The following is a 17,730-nucleotide window of genomic DNA, read 5'->3' as shown; positions in this document are numbered from 1 at the left end:
TACTGTTTCATACAAATTGTATAAAAAAATATCAAACAAAATGTAATTCATAACATATCATGCAAATGGATAGACATCCACAAATTAATACATACCTTACCAAACGTAAAATGTAATAATTTGAGTGTCCCGGATTTTCCTTTACTATGTTATGTTTATCCCTGAGTCCAGCTTGAAAATTTAAGGTCCTACTCATGACCATTGCTGTAGAACAGTAGCGGTCAGTGGCGTTTAATTCATATGTCATTCATATTCCATTCACCCAGCTCAATGTAACATCGATAGGTTTAGGCTACTACATGATACTCAAATTTGCTCAAGGTTGCTACATCCTATCCTATGAATGAAAGTATACAACGTAGGTGCACAGGTCCAGAGGAAAATTAGGTGACAGACAATGACACATTCAATACTGCCTTGCACTCTCTTGCCTGCATCGAGCTAATCTAGAGTGTAATCATTCGTCCAACAGTTGCAAACAAGAGTTTCTATTGGACAAATTCAGGTATGTTTATCCCCGTTTCGTTATGTTTGCTTCTGTTTACGAAATGTTTTTTGGCGGAATGAATACACCCCAGATCATACGCAAGCACAGTTCACTTTCATAGCAGCCACATATAAACAGCATGATCATTTGCTCATTGAATAAATTCCTTCTCAAATCTACGTGCTCTCCTCCTCATACACCTTTTACCTTTGCTAGTGAACTTCAGTGCACAACACATCAGCTGTCTGGGAACCAGGCAAAAAAAACATTTCTAAGCCAAACCTTTATATCATAACCACTAACCTCTACACACAGCCTACATCGTTGTCACCATAATAGCTAGTAATCAACATAGCTACTAGAACTAACGCATTAGTAAACCTGCTACAATCATGCAGTACAGTGTACAGTCAGCAAGTAGTTTCGCATTTACACCGGTGGGCTCCGGTGGCAATAAATGAATTAGGGCTGACCCCATTTAGTTGACTGGTCGATTGTTTGGTCGAAAGGCTGTTGGTCAACCGAGAGTTCTTTCATCGAGCAGTAGCAAAAATATATATATATATATAATATTTAAAAAATAGATAGTGGTTGCTGTCTGTGGGTCAGACACACATCAGTGCGCTGTTGAATTGACACCTTTTCCTTGATCATGTTGCTATGTGTATGATAGCAAAGTTAACCAGCATATCAGTGTTGAGAACAATGCGGCAGAGGCTGCAGCAGAACGAGTAGATGAGAAAACAGACCAAGCCTTAGGAGAGAGGATACCCCAACTTAGGTCTATAATCAATAGTCTAACTTTAAGTGTGCCTGGCTTTATAAATCATCAATATATCTACAGAAATAAGACAAATCCTGCTTGGGTTGCATATTTGAGTCTTTGTTTAATAGTCTACTGATTCTGTGAGCACCAAGCCTGCAACAAAATGTCAAGTAAACAATTTGACAAATTCTGCTGTTTTTAAGCTTTGCTTTGCTGTAAGAAAGGCTTTACACTTATTTTTTGTTAGAACAGCCTCTCTGGTATTATTTATAATTTATTTAGTGTTGTTTACACTGTTACAAATTGTCAGAAAAATTCTATTTAGAATGATAATAATAATAATATATTGTAATTTATACAACACTTGTTTGGTACACAATCATACGCACGCAGCACTTGCTCCTTACCTTGTTTTTCTTGATCTCCAATCACACATCTGACTTTCCTTTAACCTCCTGAGCAACCAGTAAACATTCCCAAGTTTCAAGTTGGTCACACACACATATTTAGCATATGTTATTGCAGGTGTAGCAAAATGCTTGTGTTCCTCGCTCCAACAGTGCCGTAGTATCTAACAATTCACAACAATACACACAAATTTAAAAGTAAAAGAATGGAATTAAGAAATATATACATATTAGGACAAGCAATGTCGTCGTGGCAATGACTAAAATACAGTAGAATAGAATACAGCATATTCACATGAAATGAGTAAAGGGACACATTATTTAAGTGACTAGTGTTCCATTATTAAAGTGACCAGTGGTTCCATGTCTATGTACATAGGGCAGCAGCCTGTAATGTGTAGGGTTTTATTAACCGGGTGGTAGCCGGCTAGTGAATGCTATTTAACAGTCTTGGTGGCCTTGAGATAGCTCTTTTTCAGTGTCTTGGTCCCAGCTTTGATGCACCTGTATTGACCTTGCCTTCTGGATGGTAGCGGTGCGAACAGGCCGTGGCTCGTGTGGTTGATGTCCTTGAGGATCTTTTTAGCCTTCCTGTGACATCGGGTGCTTTAGGTGTCCTGGAGGGCAGGCAGTGTGTTACTGGTGATGCGTTGGGCAGACCACTCCACCCTCTGGATAGCGTTGCGGTTGCAGTTGTCATACCAGGCGGTGATACAGCCCGACAGGATGCTCTCAATTGTGCATCTGTAAAAGTTTGTGAGGGTCTTAGGGGCCAAGCCAAATTTCTTCAGCCTCCTGAGGTTGAAGAGGCGCTGTTGCGCCTTCTTCACCACACTGTCTGTGTGGGTGGACCATTTCAGATTTTCTGTGATGTGTATGCTGAGGAACTTGAAGCTTTCCACCTTCTCCACTGCTGTCCCGTCGATATGCATAGGAGCATGCTCCCTCTGCTGTTTCTTGAAGTCAACGATCAGCTCCTTAGATTTCTTAACATTAAGCTGTCTCGTCATTGTTGGTAATCAGGCCTACTACTGCTGTGTCGTCTGCAAACTTGATGATTGTGTTGGAAGCCTGCATTGCCATGCGTTGCCATGCAGTCCTGGATGAACAGGGAGTACAGGAGGTGAAGGTGTTGTTTCCTACCTTCACCACCTGGGGGCGGCCCATCAGGTAGTCCAGGACCCAGTTGCACAGGGCGGGGTTCAGACCCAGTCTGAGGTTAATGATGACCTTGGAGTGTACTATGGTGTTGAATGCTGTGGTATAGTCAATGAACAGCATTCCTACATAGATATTCCTCTTGTCCAGATGGGATAGGGCAGTGTGCAGTGCCAATTGCATCGGCTGTGGATATATTGGGGCGGTATGCAAATTGAAGTGAGTCTAGGGTGTTAGGTAAAGTGGAGATGATATGATTTTGGTCTCCCAAGTGGTGCAGCTGTCTAAGGCACTGCATCTCAGTGCTTGAGGCATCCCTACAGACATCCTGGTTAGAATCCAGGCTGTATCACAACCGCCCGTGATTGGGAGTCCCATAGGGTGGCAAACAATTGGACCAGCGTCGTCCGGGTTTGGCCGGTATAGGAATTTGTTCTTAACTGACTTTGCTAGTTAAATAAAAACAATCCTTAACTAGCCTCTAAAGGCACTTCATGATGACAGACGTGAGTGCTGCAGGGCGATAGTCATTGAGTTCGTGGACATCTTGAAGCAAGTGGGGACAGCTGACTGGGATAGGGAGAGATTGAATATGTCCATAAACACTCCAGCCAGCTGGTCTGATAAAGCTCTGAGGATGTGGCTGGGGTTGCCGTCTGGGCCGGCAGCCTTGCGAGGGTTAACAAGCTTAAATGTCTAACTCACGGCCATGGAGAACGAGAGCCCACAGTCCTTGGGAGCGGAATCCTGGATTCATTCTCTGATCCTTTGATTGGGTGGACAACATGTCCGAGCTCTGATAGGTTGGAGGACGTCATCTAGAAGTTGTAATAATTACTGTGTAAGTCTATAGAAGGGGGGTGAGAACCATGAGCCTCTGAGGTTTTCAAATTAAGTCAAATCAAATTGTATTTATCACATGCGCCGAATACAACGGATGTAGACATTACCGTGAAATGCTTACTTACAAGCCCTTAACCAACAATGAGTTTTAAGAAAAATAAGTGATAAGGAAAATATATACTGATAAACTAAAGTAAAAAATAAACGAGCAACAATAAAATAACAATAACTAGGCTATATTCAGGGGGTACCAGTACTGAGTCAATGTGTGGGGGTACAGGTTAGTCGAGGCAATTGGGTTACTATGTACATGTGGGTAGGGGTAAAGTGACTATGCATAGATAATAGATAATAAACAGTGAGTATCAGCAGCGTAAAAAAAGGGGGGTTCAATGTAAATAGTCCCCATGGCCATTTGATTAGCTGATCAGCAGTCTTATGGCTTGGGGGTAGAAGCTGTTAAGAAGCCTTTTGGACTTGGCACTCTGGTACCACTTCCTGTGCAGTAGCAGAGAGAACAGTCTATGACTAGGGTGGCTGGATTCTTTGGCAATTTTTAGGGCCTTCTACTGACACCGCTTGTTATAGAGGTCACGGATGTCAAGAAGCTTGGCCCCAGGAATGTACTGGGCCTTACGCACTACCTTCTGTAGTGCCTTGGGGTCAGAGGCTGAGCAGTTGCCATACCAGGCGATGATGCAACCAGTCAGGATGCTCTCAATGGTGCAGCTGTATAACCTTTTGAGGATCTGAGGACCAATGCCAAATATCTTTTCTGTCTCCTGAGGGGGAAAAGTCGTTGTCTTGGTGTCATTGGAACATGATAGTTTGTTGGTGATGTGAACACGAAGGAACTTGAAGGTCTCAACCTGCTCCACTATAGCCCCGTTGATGAGAATAGGCGCCTGTTCACGTTGAGGGAGAAGTTGTTGTCCTTGGACCACACTTCTAGGTCTCTGACCTCCTCCCTATAGATTGTCTTATTGTTGTCGGTGATTAGGCCTACCACCGTTGTGTCATCGACAAACTTAATGATGGCGTTGGAGTCGTGCTTGGCACACTATGGTAATATATCCCATTTAGCAGACGCTTTTGTCCAAAGCGACTTACAAGTCGGCTGGGGCCACTACTTTTACATATGGGTGGTCCCAGCGGGAATCGAACCCACGACGCTTGGCGTTGCAAGCGCCATGCTCTACCGACTGAGCCACACAGGACCCTGTGTGGTCTGCTTGAAACATGTAGGTATTACAGACTCGGCCAGGGACAGGTTGAAAATGTCAGTGAAGACACTTGCCAGTTGATCAGCGCATGCTCAGAGTACACGCCCTGGTAATAACACAAATTGAATTTACTGTACTTGTGCAGTTTTCCCCAAACCTCTCCTCCAGTAACCCCAATCATTGCATGTATTCAGTGTATTCCAGTACTCACACAGGGTAAAGGCCTGGTGTAGCGAGTGAATATTTAGGCTACACGTGACTTCATTTTCAAACAGCCATGCCACAACCCGCACAAGCTCTAAATACACAAAATAAAATGTGTCATTATCTATACTCAACACCACACATGTTCATTCAAATAGGCACACTGACACAAATACGCATGTACACAGAAACAAAGACACCTACACTTGTTTTTATGGTATTTGTTCTGTGTGCATATTTGTGGTGTGTTGATGGACTCAATGTAAAAGAGAAAGGGTGGAAAGAAAGATGGTTTGTCTAATATTCACAGTCTTCTATAACATATTCTATTAGTTTCACTGGAAAGACAATTTCCTCACTTATAGGTCTATAGTGTGTGTGTGTGTGTGTGTGTGTGTTATACTATCCTTGTGGGTACCAGAAGTCTTCACACGGATAGTAAAACAAGGAAAATACGGACAAGTGGAGACAACAAATGTGTGTTTAGGTGGCTTGTGTTACTATCCTTGAGGGTACCGGAAATCCGGTACAAAATTCTCCCTTGTGGGGGAAAAGGCTATTTTAGGCTTAGGGTTACGGGTTAGAATTAGGGTTACGGGTTAGGAGTTAAGCGGTTAGGTTTAGGGGTTTAAGGTTAAGGTGTTAGGGAAAACAGAATTTTGAATGGAAATCAATTTTAGGTCCCCACAAGGATAGAAAAACAAACGTGTGTAACGGCTTTCTTCCAACTCCTCCTCTGACAAAGAGGTGGAACAAGGATCGGACCAAAATGCAACGTGGTTCGTTCGATACATCTTTAATGTTGAAGAACACGAACAATACAAAACAACAAACGTCGAAAACCGAAACAGCCCTGACTGGTACAACAAACACAGAGACAGGAACAATCATCCACAAACACACAGTGAAACCCAGGCTACCTAAATATGGTTCCCAATCAGAGACAACGATAATCACCTGACTCTGATTGAGAACCGCCTCAGGCAGCCATGGACTAATCTGTACACCCCACACAACCCCAAGACGAAACACACTACAAACAAACCCATGTCACACCCTGGCCTGACCCAATAAATGAAGATAACATAATAAATATAGACCAGGGCGTGACAGTGTGTGTGTGTGTATGACTGCATATGTGTGTTCTTGCAGATGTGCTAATATTCCTCTTTTTCTCCAATTCAATAACTTCATATCTCCTTACCAACTGTTAAATTTCTAATAATTTTTCTGTTTTCCTTTGTGGTACTGTATGTCGCTCTCCCACCAGTGATGAATCTGCACACAGCTATCACAGTATGTTTGAAGTGGCTGCATTAATGTGCTATGCTATGTAGGTTAAACCGTCTGTCTGCACTTTGACTATGGTGTGGTGTTAGTTATTTCTAGTCAAACAAGGTATTGTGTGAAAATAATACAGGTGGTAGGAAGTTGAACACTCATGCTTTTTTTTTCTCATATAGCACCGTTTCTCAAACTACGCAAGAAGAGACTTCCCAGCAAGAGCTGCTGAATCAGACTCTCCCTCCTTCCCTCCTCTCCCAAACCCCAGCCACCCACGCTATGACTCAGTCACATCCGTTAGGAAACCCCCCTGCTTTAATCTGGGCCTGGTCTGGACTACTGGCACTTGTAATCTGGCAGCAAAAAATGCACACAATGTTAGTCTAGACCACATGAAATCAAATCAAATGTTATTTGTCACATACACATGGTTAGCAGATGTTAATGCGAGTGTAGCGAAATGCTTGTGCTTCTACTTCCGACAATGAAGTAATAACCAACGAGTAATCTAGCTAACAATTCCAAAACTACTACCTTATACACATAAGTGTAAAGGGATAATGAATATGTACATAAAGTGAGTGATGGTACAGAGCGGCATAGGCAAGATGCAGTAGATGGTATCGAGTACAGTATATACATATGAGATGAGTATGTAAACAAAGTGGCATAGTTTAGTGGCTAATGATACATGTATTACATAAAGATGCAGTAGATGATATAGAGTACAGTATATACGTATACATATGAGATAAATAATGTAGGGTATGTAAACATTATATTAAGTAGCATTGTTTAAAGTGGCTAGTGATATATTTTACATCAATTCCCATCAATTCCCATTATTAAAGTGGCTGGAGTTGAGTCAGTGTGTTGGCAGCAGCCACTCAATGTTAGTGGTGGCTGTTTAACAGTCTGATGGCCTTGAGATAGAAGCTGTTTTTCAGTCTCTCGGTCCCTGCTTTGATGCACCTGTACTGACCTCGCCTTCTGGACGATAGCGGGGTGAACAGGCAGTGGCTCGGGTGGTTGTTGTCCTTGATGATGTCCTTTATGGCCGTCCTGTGACATCGGGTGGTGTTGGTGTCCTGGAGGGCAGGTAGTTTGCCCCCGGTGATGCGTTGTGCAGACCTCACTACCCTCTGGAGAGCCTTACGGTTGTGGGCGGAGCAGTTGCCGTACCAGGCGGTGATACAGCCCGACAGGATGCTCTCGATTGTGCATCTGTAGAAGTTTGTGAGTGCTTTTGGTGACAAGCCGAATTTCTTCAGCCTCCTGAGGTTGAAGAGGCGCTGCTGCGCCTTCTTCACGATGCTGTCTGTGTGGGTGGACCAATTCAGTTTGTCTGTGATGTGTACGCCGAGGAACTTAAAACTTACTACCCTCTCCACTACTGTCCCATCGATGTGGATAGGGGGGTGTTCCCTCTGCTGTTTCCTGAAGTCCACAATCATCTCCTTAGTTTTGTTGACGTTGAGTGTGAGGTTATTTTCCTGACACCACACTCCGAGGGCCCTCACCTCCTCCCTGTAAGCCGTCTCGTCGTTGTTGGTAATCAAGCCTACCACTGTTGTGTCGTCCGCAAACTTGATGATTGAGTTGGAGGCGTGCGTGGCCACGCAGTCGTGGGTGAACAGGGAGTACAGGAGAGGACTCAGAACGCACCCTTGTGGGGCCCCAGTGTTGAGGATCAGCGGGGTGGAGATGTTGTTACCTACCCTCACCACCTGGGGGCGGCCAATCAGGAAGTCCAGTACCCAGTTGCACAGGGCGGGGTCAAGACCCAGGGTCTCGAGCTTGATGACGAGTTTGGAGGGTACTATGGTGTTAAATGCTGAGCTGTAGTCGATGAACAGCATTCTCACATAGGTATTCCTCTTGTCCAGATGGGTTAGGGCAGTGTGCAGTGTGGTTGAGATCGCATCGTCTGTGGACCTATTTGGGCGGTAAGCAAATTGGAGTGGGTCTAGGGTGTCAGGTAGGGTGGAGGTGATATGGTCCTTGACTAGTCTCTCAAAGCACTTCATGATGACGGAAGTGAGTGCTACGGTCGTTTAGCTCAGTTACCTTAGCTTTCTTGGGAACAGGAACAATGGTGGCCCTCTTGAAGCATGTGGGAACAGCAGACTGGGATAGGGATTGATTGAATATGTCCGTAAACATACCAGCCAGCTGGTCTGCGCATGCTCTAAGGGCGTGGCTGGGGATGCCGTCTGGGCCTGCAGCCTTGCGAGGGTTAACACGTTTAAATGTTTTACTCAACTCGGCTGCAGTGAAGGAGAGTCCGCATGTTTTGGTTGCGGGCAGTGTCAGTGGCACTGTATTGTCCTCAAAGCGGGCAAAAAGTTATTTAGTTTGCCTGGGAGCAAGGCATCCTGGTCCGTGACTGGGCTGGTTTTCTTTTTGTAATCCGTGATTGACTGTAAACCCTGCCACATACCTCTTGTGTCTGAGCTGTTGAATTGCGATTCTACTTTGTCTCTATATCGACACTTAGCTTGTTTGATTGCCTTGTGGAGGGAATAGCTACACTGTTTGTATTCGGTCATGTTTCCGGTCACCTTGCCCTGATTAAAAGCAGTGGTTAGGGCTTTCAGTTTCACGCGAATGCTGCCATCAATCCACGGTTTCTGGTTTGGGAATGTTTTAATCGTTGCTATGGGAACAACATGAGAGGGCAGAGAGACGTCTTTAACCTCATGCTGTTTCCGATTACCCAGATATCACTCTTTCAAGTTGTCTGCACCTTATCTCTGCATTGTCCTACAGGTGAAACTCTTGTCAGAAAAAGGACTAGAAGAAAACAAGAGCAAGAAGAGAGAGTTCTGAGCAGCCACATCAGAGGTAGCCTTTGAAAGTGGAGCCGGGGGCTCCTGTCAGTGTTATGTTACAGTGAGCGCAGGTCTGGAATCTGGACACACAGAACCATGTGGGCCTAAACCATGTTTTTATTGCCCAGTCATTAGCATGGATTGGCTCAGCTCAGTTTCCAGGGAGGGCTGGAGAGGCCTGTACTGATGAGTATACTCTTGACAGAGGTGGGGAGAGGTGCTGTTAGACCTAGCTACAACCAGAGAGCCATGCGTTTCAGCTTCATCTTCCCACACCAGAAAGTTGCTGTGTTCGGGAAACTAAATTGAGTCGGACTATTGGCAACCCAGAGGGCAAAAATAGCCAAGTGTCCTTGTCCTCCTCGAGGCTGCCTTGCGCTGTGTCCTGTAGAGCACTTAGCCTACTTGGCCAGCGGACCTTGGTCCTTGCCCACTTCAGTCTCTCTTTCCACAGAGAGGTTTGCCAAACTCTCCCGGCCTCACTGCAACTATTGTCTCATACACCATCGCAACAGACTCCGGGCCCACAGAACATCTACAAACCCCACACCCTCCATACTGTACACCAGGGTTCCCCAACTGGCAGCCCACGGGCCAAAACCGTGGTTTTATTTGGCACCCCAAGTTTTCTGACGAAAAACAACACATTTTTATTGTTGGACATAATATACTAAAAACACTCGGAGATCAGCTCAGAAATCTGTTCCCAAGTATTCCCACACATAATAGAGAAACGTGATCATATACAAATGTACACAAGGTTTGAAATGACGTTTTAGTCAAACATATCTGTCTGGGCTTCTTGCGGCCAATTTGCCGTTTACAAATGATTTGTAATTATGTTCTGGACCCCTGACCATCTGCTCGCGGCTGAATCTAGTTAATGATCCCTGCCGTACATCCACCCACTGTCAACACATTGCTCTACCTTTAATTAACCTCAAACCTTTCTCTATTATTACTCCCAAACACACATAATTGTAGGAACAGGTTCTCATCTCATCCTTTGGTCTTCACTCGGTCTGACACATGAGCACACATGGCTGTTGTTAATCGAGTAAAACACTATCCTGCTAGATAAGAACTTAATTGAAAGATGTGTCAAACACAATTGCCTCATTTCTAAAGTGGGTTTTTCCATGTAGTGAGCTGCTCATAGGCTGGCAGGAGTGTGCTGGCTGGGCCGGGGTTGACAAAGCCAGGAAGGTCGGCCCAGTTCAGTTGAGCCGTCCTGCACACAGAGTTGCATCAGGGCACAAAAATGTTCAGCCCAGCGACCAGAGAGCTGTAATTACAGAGGAGCTCTGCTGAGCTCGGCAGGAAGAACGCCAAGGCCTGAGAGAAGTAGCAAGGGATTGGCCAGAGGAAGAGGGCACTTCATGATGCACAAAATACTAATGAAAGAGGAAGGGTGGGAAAGACAAAAGTGAGATGGAGGGAATTGTGTGTCGGTTATGTGAAAAATTGTAATTCGTTAAGTTTCCATTGTAGTCTCTCAATTAACTTAAAACTGTATTTAGTGGTAGATACACAAACAAATGAGGTGGTTTGGCAGGTCATGTATCGGAGGACATGTGACTCGACCTTCACCTATCCCGAGCCCAATGGGCAGTTGCAGCATTGAGACAAGACCGTAATGGGATATCACAAAATTGGGGGTAAAATACAAAAATAAAAACTGACAGCACTGCAGAGCAAAATGCATGTATTTTATTGGCTTGACAAAGCCATATGGGGAAAAGCTATTCTAACCATCACATATTCCTCATGACAGTCTTTTTAGAGCCATTTGCTTTCAGTAAAATAAAAAAATAAAAATGCCCTGTCCCCCAAATCATATGCCAGAAAACCTTTCCATTAGTCTTTCCTATTAATTACTTATCTTCATCTACTTCATGGCCCTTCCTACAAATGCCTGTTGTCCATCACTGACACCTTGTGGATCTCCAATATTACTGCAACTTTTTTTTTTGACCGGCATTGGTTTTAAGGTATATGCCATTTTCAGCTTCATAGTAATAGAGGATAAAGAAATGAAGAAGTTACCCGGAACATGAAAAGTGTGCAAGAGTTTTAAAAAATGTATCCATTTAGCTCTTTGTTTTGCTACAATGATCTGAATAATTATGGGCATCTCCAACTGACAGAAGTTTGCTCTTGCAGAAAACAAGCGCAAAAGCTTTCTCAAACTTATTTTATTTGTACATTCACAGGAGTAAACAAAAAAAGAAAAGCTTTAATAATGATTTAAAAACTATTAAAAACCATTTGTGTGGAGTTTTAAAATGCACCCCTTCTCCAGCTTGCGTTGACCGTTCAGGGAGAACTATTGGATGAGCAGAAAGAAGCATTTAGAAGATGAAAACACAGATCAGAGGAGCTTGTCATTTCTACGATCTTGCAGATAATAGTCTCATCCCTCAAACTAAACAAAGACAGAGGGGGCAGAACACTGCACAACCACGTCAGTCCTCCCTAGGACACAAGGCTGAGCACAGTGGACTGGGACAACATGCAGCAATGATGAAGCACCCCACAGAAACCAGTCGTGGAACACACACATACAACTGGTGAAGGCCAAAAACCAGTGTGTGTATGCATAGAACTCTACGTAAAGCAATTACGTATGGGGGGGTTGGTTGACTTACTGTCAATCTCACAAGAATATAATAAAGCAAAAAAAGAGTCAGGCAAAATGAAATAAAATCTAAACTTTCATGATGGAGCAAGACAGATAGCAGCCTGGGGGAAAACATTGCTAAACCATGGTCCCTATCTGTGTCGGTGTGTGCTTTAAAAAAGTGACAGATAGTGACTACATCTGTTGGTCTACTGTAGGGTCTTATATTGTAACAAAGTAAATGTAGTGATGGGGAATGGAGGGGGTTATTTTAAGACAGTTCCAGCCACACCAATTCCCTCTAGCGTCGTCTGTCACGAGGTGGGGGGTCACTGCGGCTGCGGGAGCGTCTGGCTCCCCCTGCACTGCTGCCCCCAGGTCGGCGGTAGCAGTCTTCTCTGTGTTTGTCACTCTCTCCATCTCTGCCCCAGTCTCTCTCTCGCTCTCTGTACCGCTCCCCCTCGCCTCTTTCTCCAGATGCAGCACTCGCGGCTTTCATCTTTTCTTTGCGATCTTCCTCCCTTTTCTTCTCCAACTCCTCTTGCTGCTCCTTCCTCCTCTTCTCTCGCTCCTTCATCCGCTCTTGTCGAGCTGTCTCCTTCTGTGAAAACTGGCCAGAAAGAGACAGAACATGAAAAGAAAAGCTCAGAGAACGTCAGAGATGTGGACTGTGAACAATTGAAATCAATACTTTCAACAAATGTAAGGAAGGACATGTAGACCCTATATCAATAACAAATGAATCTATAATCTTGTTCAGATAGTTGAGTTGTGTGTATAACTGACCTGCTCTTCTGTGAGGGGGAGCCAGTATATACAAGGGGCTGCTTTGGTTTTCTTGAACAGTTCATCCAGCAGTTTGACAGGAGGTTCATCTGCAGCTTTCTCTGAAGAAACACAAAGAGTAAACATACACTTGACACAACAGGGCACAGATCGAAACACCCATCTTTCCATCGCCAACTCGTCACCTTTCTTGTCCATCTTCCTCTCCTTGCGTTTCCGCTCTCTGGAGCGGGATCGTCTGGGGACCGCTTCCTCTCCAGGTTTTTCTGGACCAAAGTCCCGGACCTTGTCCCTGTCCCACTCCCTCTCAGCCCGGGTCCTCTCCCTGTGCTCCATCTCACGCTCTCGCTCCGCCCACTGTTCCCGTTCGGGCAGGAGAGGAGGCAGGACCGCCCCCCGACCAGGCACCGCCGCAGCCCCCCGCTCACCCTCCCCAGCTCTCTCAGGGGGAGGCAGGCCTCTGTGGAAATCCAGCTACAGAGGAAGAGGAGCGTTACCATAACGATATGGGAACAATATCCATCATCAGGTAGGGCAAAACCACGAGAACGCAGATAGTCTTACCTCCTCCTGCTGAATGAAGTCCAGACTGAGGAACTTGGGGTTGCTTTGAGGCCATTTCACCCCATGCAGGGCTGCACGAGTGGCAATTGACTCCTCTGCACTGGAGTACTGGAAGAAAAATGAGAGCAAGACAGGACATCCATGAGGAACAGTGAGGCTTGCCTTAGATAAGACAGAATAGGGAGATGTAGGTGATGTTCTGGGCTGCACCTCAAATGACACCCTCGTCCCCCCTATAGTCAAATGCACTAGCTTTGACCACAGCCTCCGACGGATGATAACAAGTAGTGTACTATACGGAGAATAGGATATCGGTTGAGACACAGCCCTGGATTCAGGATGATGGCTAACAGACAAAGACGTACTGTGACGTAGCAGTGAGATTTGATCTTGTCGATCCAGAAACCGTCCTCGTGCACGGTGCCGGTCCTACCGAGCAGCTCCTTCAGCTGGCTCAGGGTGAACGGACGAACCAGGTTGGACACGTGGACGATGTTGGACACTTTGCCTCGTGGAGGAGAGGGCTGCTTGGCCGTGCGGACAGGGTCGTCTATGGTGATGGACACGCCAGACTTCTGCTGGCTGATGGAGCGACGGATCAATTTGTCACTGGGGGTCACTGAGGAGAGGAAAAGATAGAGATACATCAACCTGACCTCACTCAACATATCAAAGGGTAGAATCTAGCCCAGGGTTAGAGGTTTTGATCTGATAAGAAAATTAAGTTTATCTATCACCTGTTTTCATCTCCATGTCATGGCTGGGGGGAGAGGGGCATTGTGTCTCCATGGAGTCTCTCTGGAATGAGCCATCCATCTTCTCCTCTCTGTCTCCTTTAACCTCCCTTCCATCTTCTCGGTCTTCCTCCTCGTGTTCACTCCTCTTGGACTCCTTCTGTCCATTCTCCTGGGTCACTGACGGGACCACCTACATTTCAGGTAGGTGGGGAAGAAGCGGCACACACTTTTTAATTTGACATTCACAAATGCTAATAGCTTTGGGTTAATTAAGGATGTTAGCCTTTATAGTAAATACCACTGAATGCACCTTTATTAATGAGTGCAGAAAAACCAATTTCCAGTAATACATTCCTACTACTTGAAACTAGATAAAATGTACAGTCCACAGACCAGGTGAAGTTAAAGTTGAACTCTGACCTGTGTGACTGTGCGTCTGATCTTGAGGTCCTGCTCACCCCGCTCCCTTCCCTCCTCCTCCACCCCAGAGAGGTGATCCTCCCCTGGGTGCAGATCCACCACCATCTCCTGGCCTGGACACAGTCTGATGTCTGGGATCAGAGACTGGGGAAAAACAGAATCAACAGATTAGCGGTGGGAGAAAGAAGCATCAAGACTCAGATAGTAAAAAGTTTGATATTATTCATTCTGAGGTGCTTTAGATAAGTAATATGTACAAGACTATTTTTGCAGTGTACTGATGCTATACCTTCAGAGAGTCTGTGGTGATGCTCATGGATGATTTCTTGGTTGTGACTGCAGTGCTGGATCCCCATCGCCTCTTCCTCCCAGCCACAGACTCTGTTTCGCCCTCTGCAGTGACAGCACCTGGAGAGGCCTTGCTGCCTGGAAGACATAGGGGAATTTAACCATGGCCAAACAATCGCAAGCACACACACACAAACACGCACACACATCTATAACTGGCGCACACTCACACATATGCAAACTAAACAAAAAACCAACACTACCTACTGGGCTGAAAAAACAAAACAGGCACGAGTGTTTAGAGGGAGGTATACTCACTGCTAAGGGAGATCCTACGGGCTGTGAATGCTTTTGGTGTCACACACTGAAACAAAAAGAAATAAACACACCCCAAAGTAGAGAGGGGAAAGGGTGAGAGGTAGAGATGAAGAGGTGCATGGACAGATTGAAGGGAAGACAGGACAAGAGAAAGTGGGTGGGTGAACAAGGGAAGAGAAGCTAGATGAAACTGCAGGTCACTTTCCACCTCAACATAGCCAGACTATGAATAGCACCAGAGTCATATAGACTCGCTATATATGTCTCTCAATGGCACACTGTAGTTTATATATATACATGCTTGGTCTCAAAATAGTGCGTATGACTAAGATAATGACCGAAGCCCCAAATGTGTTTATGATTGGTGTAGAATGGTGTTAGGGGAGCCGAAGTCTCACACACACAGAAAGACATAGTAGCCTGATGACAATACTGCAGTTTAAATTCATTTCATTGCAATAGAACATCTGAATGGTGTAGCTGGTAAACCAAGAGGCTGCCAGGATTACTGAGTCATAAAACAAGACTATGAAATATTGGGTGGTTTATAACCAATTTTCATTCCAAACTGCAGTAGCAATAAATATGTAAATTAATCCATTTGGATTTGACAATTATGTCAGAATCAATTCCCCCATTTTAGGGTAAGAGGAGGGAGTCAACAAACTATGCATTTTCTAAATATAGTTTTTTGGTAAATAATAACATTGAGAAAATGACTACTTATTCCCTGGTACCACTGACACCTGATGCTTACTGGGATGGATATGGCCCAATCTTGACTGCATGTACTGTATCTAGGCAACAAGGGTCCAATCAAAGGAGGTTGTCAAGTTTGGGTGGAAATCTGACAGCTGGTTTGCAGGCAGGATGGGCTCTGTAGTTCAGTGGTGGTGGGGCTTGAGTGGCTTTTGAAAAGGTTTTGGAGTCAAGCCCTTAAGAGGTCAGATATCAGTCCTTTCAGATCTTTGTCATGCCTTTCTGTTGTGACTGTCCAACTGAGGTTCAATGGAGATGGGACAAGGATAATCAATAATTAACAAGAGTCACTCCAAATACTAGAAGGGGCGTAAGCAGACACCCTCTTCCTCCGGGGCATCAGGAGACAGTGTTGAGTGACGAGTGACAGGTAGCAGCAGAAAAAGGGATCCAATTGGCAAGTCCCTTTTTCAACCAACAACTAGACATTTGGTTGTGAGTCCAAAGAAATGCTGAAGACCATTGAGAAAGTTAACAAATGTCCAAGATCATGTCTTTGAAAAACAGCCATGAAGAGAGGCCCCAAGTTGTCCTCGTGAGAGATTAATTTGGATCCCATTCTGAACAGTTGGAGAACAAAATCCCAAAATGTCCTTTCTCAGAGAAACCACTTAGTCCAGAAAAAATATTGACCGGTTAAAAACTGTCCATTAAGCAGCACATTCGGGTGTAGATGGTGAGAAGACAAATGTACTGAAGTGACCCCATGGGAAGACATCTACAGGCCTGTCGTTGAAGGGTTTGAAACAGTCTATTGAGTGTCTGCCTCGTCATCTCCACTCTGACCCCTCTGTGTGGTGAGATTGTATGTGGCCATACAGGTGTGTATGAACCAGTTGAGCCAGGTGTTGGTGACAGACAGACGAGATCAGTCATCCCTTTTGTTGCCACAGCTGTCCCACTGCAGTGCTATCTCCGGGGCAACGTGGCTTTTATTGCCTCAGCTGTCCCACTGCAGTGCCATCTCCGGGGCAACGTGGCTTTTGTTGCCACAGCTGTCCCACTGCAGTGCCATCTCCGGGGCAACGTGGCTTTTGTTGCCACAGCTGTCCCACTGCAGTGCACTCGGGGGCCTATCTGTGGTATACCCAGGGCTCTTGGGGACATTGGAACAGGTGCAGCAGTAGTGGCAGAAGTAGTATGCTGGTACCATTATGGGCAATGGAAGAGGCATGAGCACCTTTATAACAAAGCAATCAATGGGGTTTTAAACATCAGCCACAGTAAGAGCATATCCCCTGCTGGTTCTGTCTGAGAGAGCATCAGCAAAGGTTAAGAAAAACACAGAGCTAAGTAAAAAAAAATACACAAAATAAAACACCTTGCTAATTAAACCTCTTAAAAAAAATGTTTTTTTTTTTTTAAAGAGGGGGTAATGTCACCGAATGAGTATCTTAATACTACAAAGAAAACTTAATTTTCATTTAGACATACATACACACACACACACAGTGGGGCAAAAAAGTATTTAGTCAGCCACCAATTGTGCAAGTTCTCCCACTTAAAAAGATGAGAGGCCTGTAATTTTCATCAACACTTCAACTATGACAAGACAAAATGAGAAAAAAAACCAACAGAAAATCACTGTAGGATTTTTAATGAATTTATTTGCAAATTATGGTGGAAGATAAGTATTTGGTAACCTATAAACAAGTAAGATTTTTGGCTCTCACAGACCTGTAACTTCTTCTTTAAGAGGCTCCTCTGTCCTCCACTTGTTACCTGTATTAATGGCACCTGTTTGAACTTGTTATCAGTATAAAAGACACCTGTCCACAACCTCAAACAGTCACCATCCAAACTCCACTATGGCCAAGACCAAAGAGCTGTCAAAGGACACCAGAAACAAAATTGTAGACCTGCACCAGGCTGGGAAGACTGAATCTGCAATAGGTAAGCAGCTTGGTTTGAAGAAATCAACTGTGGGAGCAATTATTAGGAAATGGAAGACATACAAGACCACTGATAATCTCCCTCGATCTGGGGTTCCACGCAAGATCTCACCCCGTGGGGTCAAAATGATCACAAGAATGGT

The 17,730-nt window shown here is 44.8% G+C and overlaps 1 protein-coding gene across 1 annotated transcript in view; it reads right to left on the bottom strand.

Annotated features, from left to right (window-relative positions):
• Positions 1-11,382: 11,382 nt before the first annotated feature.
• Positions 11,383-17,730, bottom strand: part of LOC135511360 (apoptotic chromatin condensation inducer in the nucleus-like) — a 28,806-nt gene continuing 22,458 nt past the window's right edge. The window contains 9 exon segments of the mRNA XM_064932901.1: positions 11,383-12,433; positions 12,610-12,710; positions 12,795-13,083; positions 13,174-13,281; positions 13,539-13,792; positions 13,911-14,100; positions 14,331-14,474; positions 14,620-14,756; positions 14,937-14,982. Coding sequence (XP_064788973.1) covers positions 12,125-12,433; positions 12,610-12,710; positions 12,795-13,083; positions 13,174-13,281; positions 13,539-13,792; positions 13,911-14,100; positions 14,331-14,474; positions 14,620-14,756; positions 14,937-14,982 — 1,578 coding nt within the window. The 3' untranslated portion in view covers positions 11,383-12,124.

The sequence above is a fragment of the Oncorhynchus masou genome, chromosome 3 (assembly GCF_036934945.1).
Source record: "Oncorhynchus masou masou isolate Uvic2021 chromosome 3, UVic_Omas_1.1, whole genome shotgun sequence".
NCBI lineage: Eukaryota > Metazoa > Chordata > Actinopteri > Salmoniformes > Salmonidae > Oncorhynchus > Oncorhynchus masou.
This window is presented reverse-complemented; position numbering and strand designations above follow the sequence as displayed.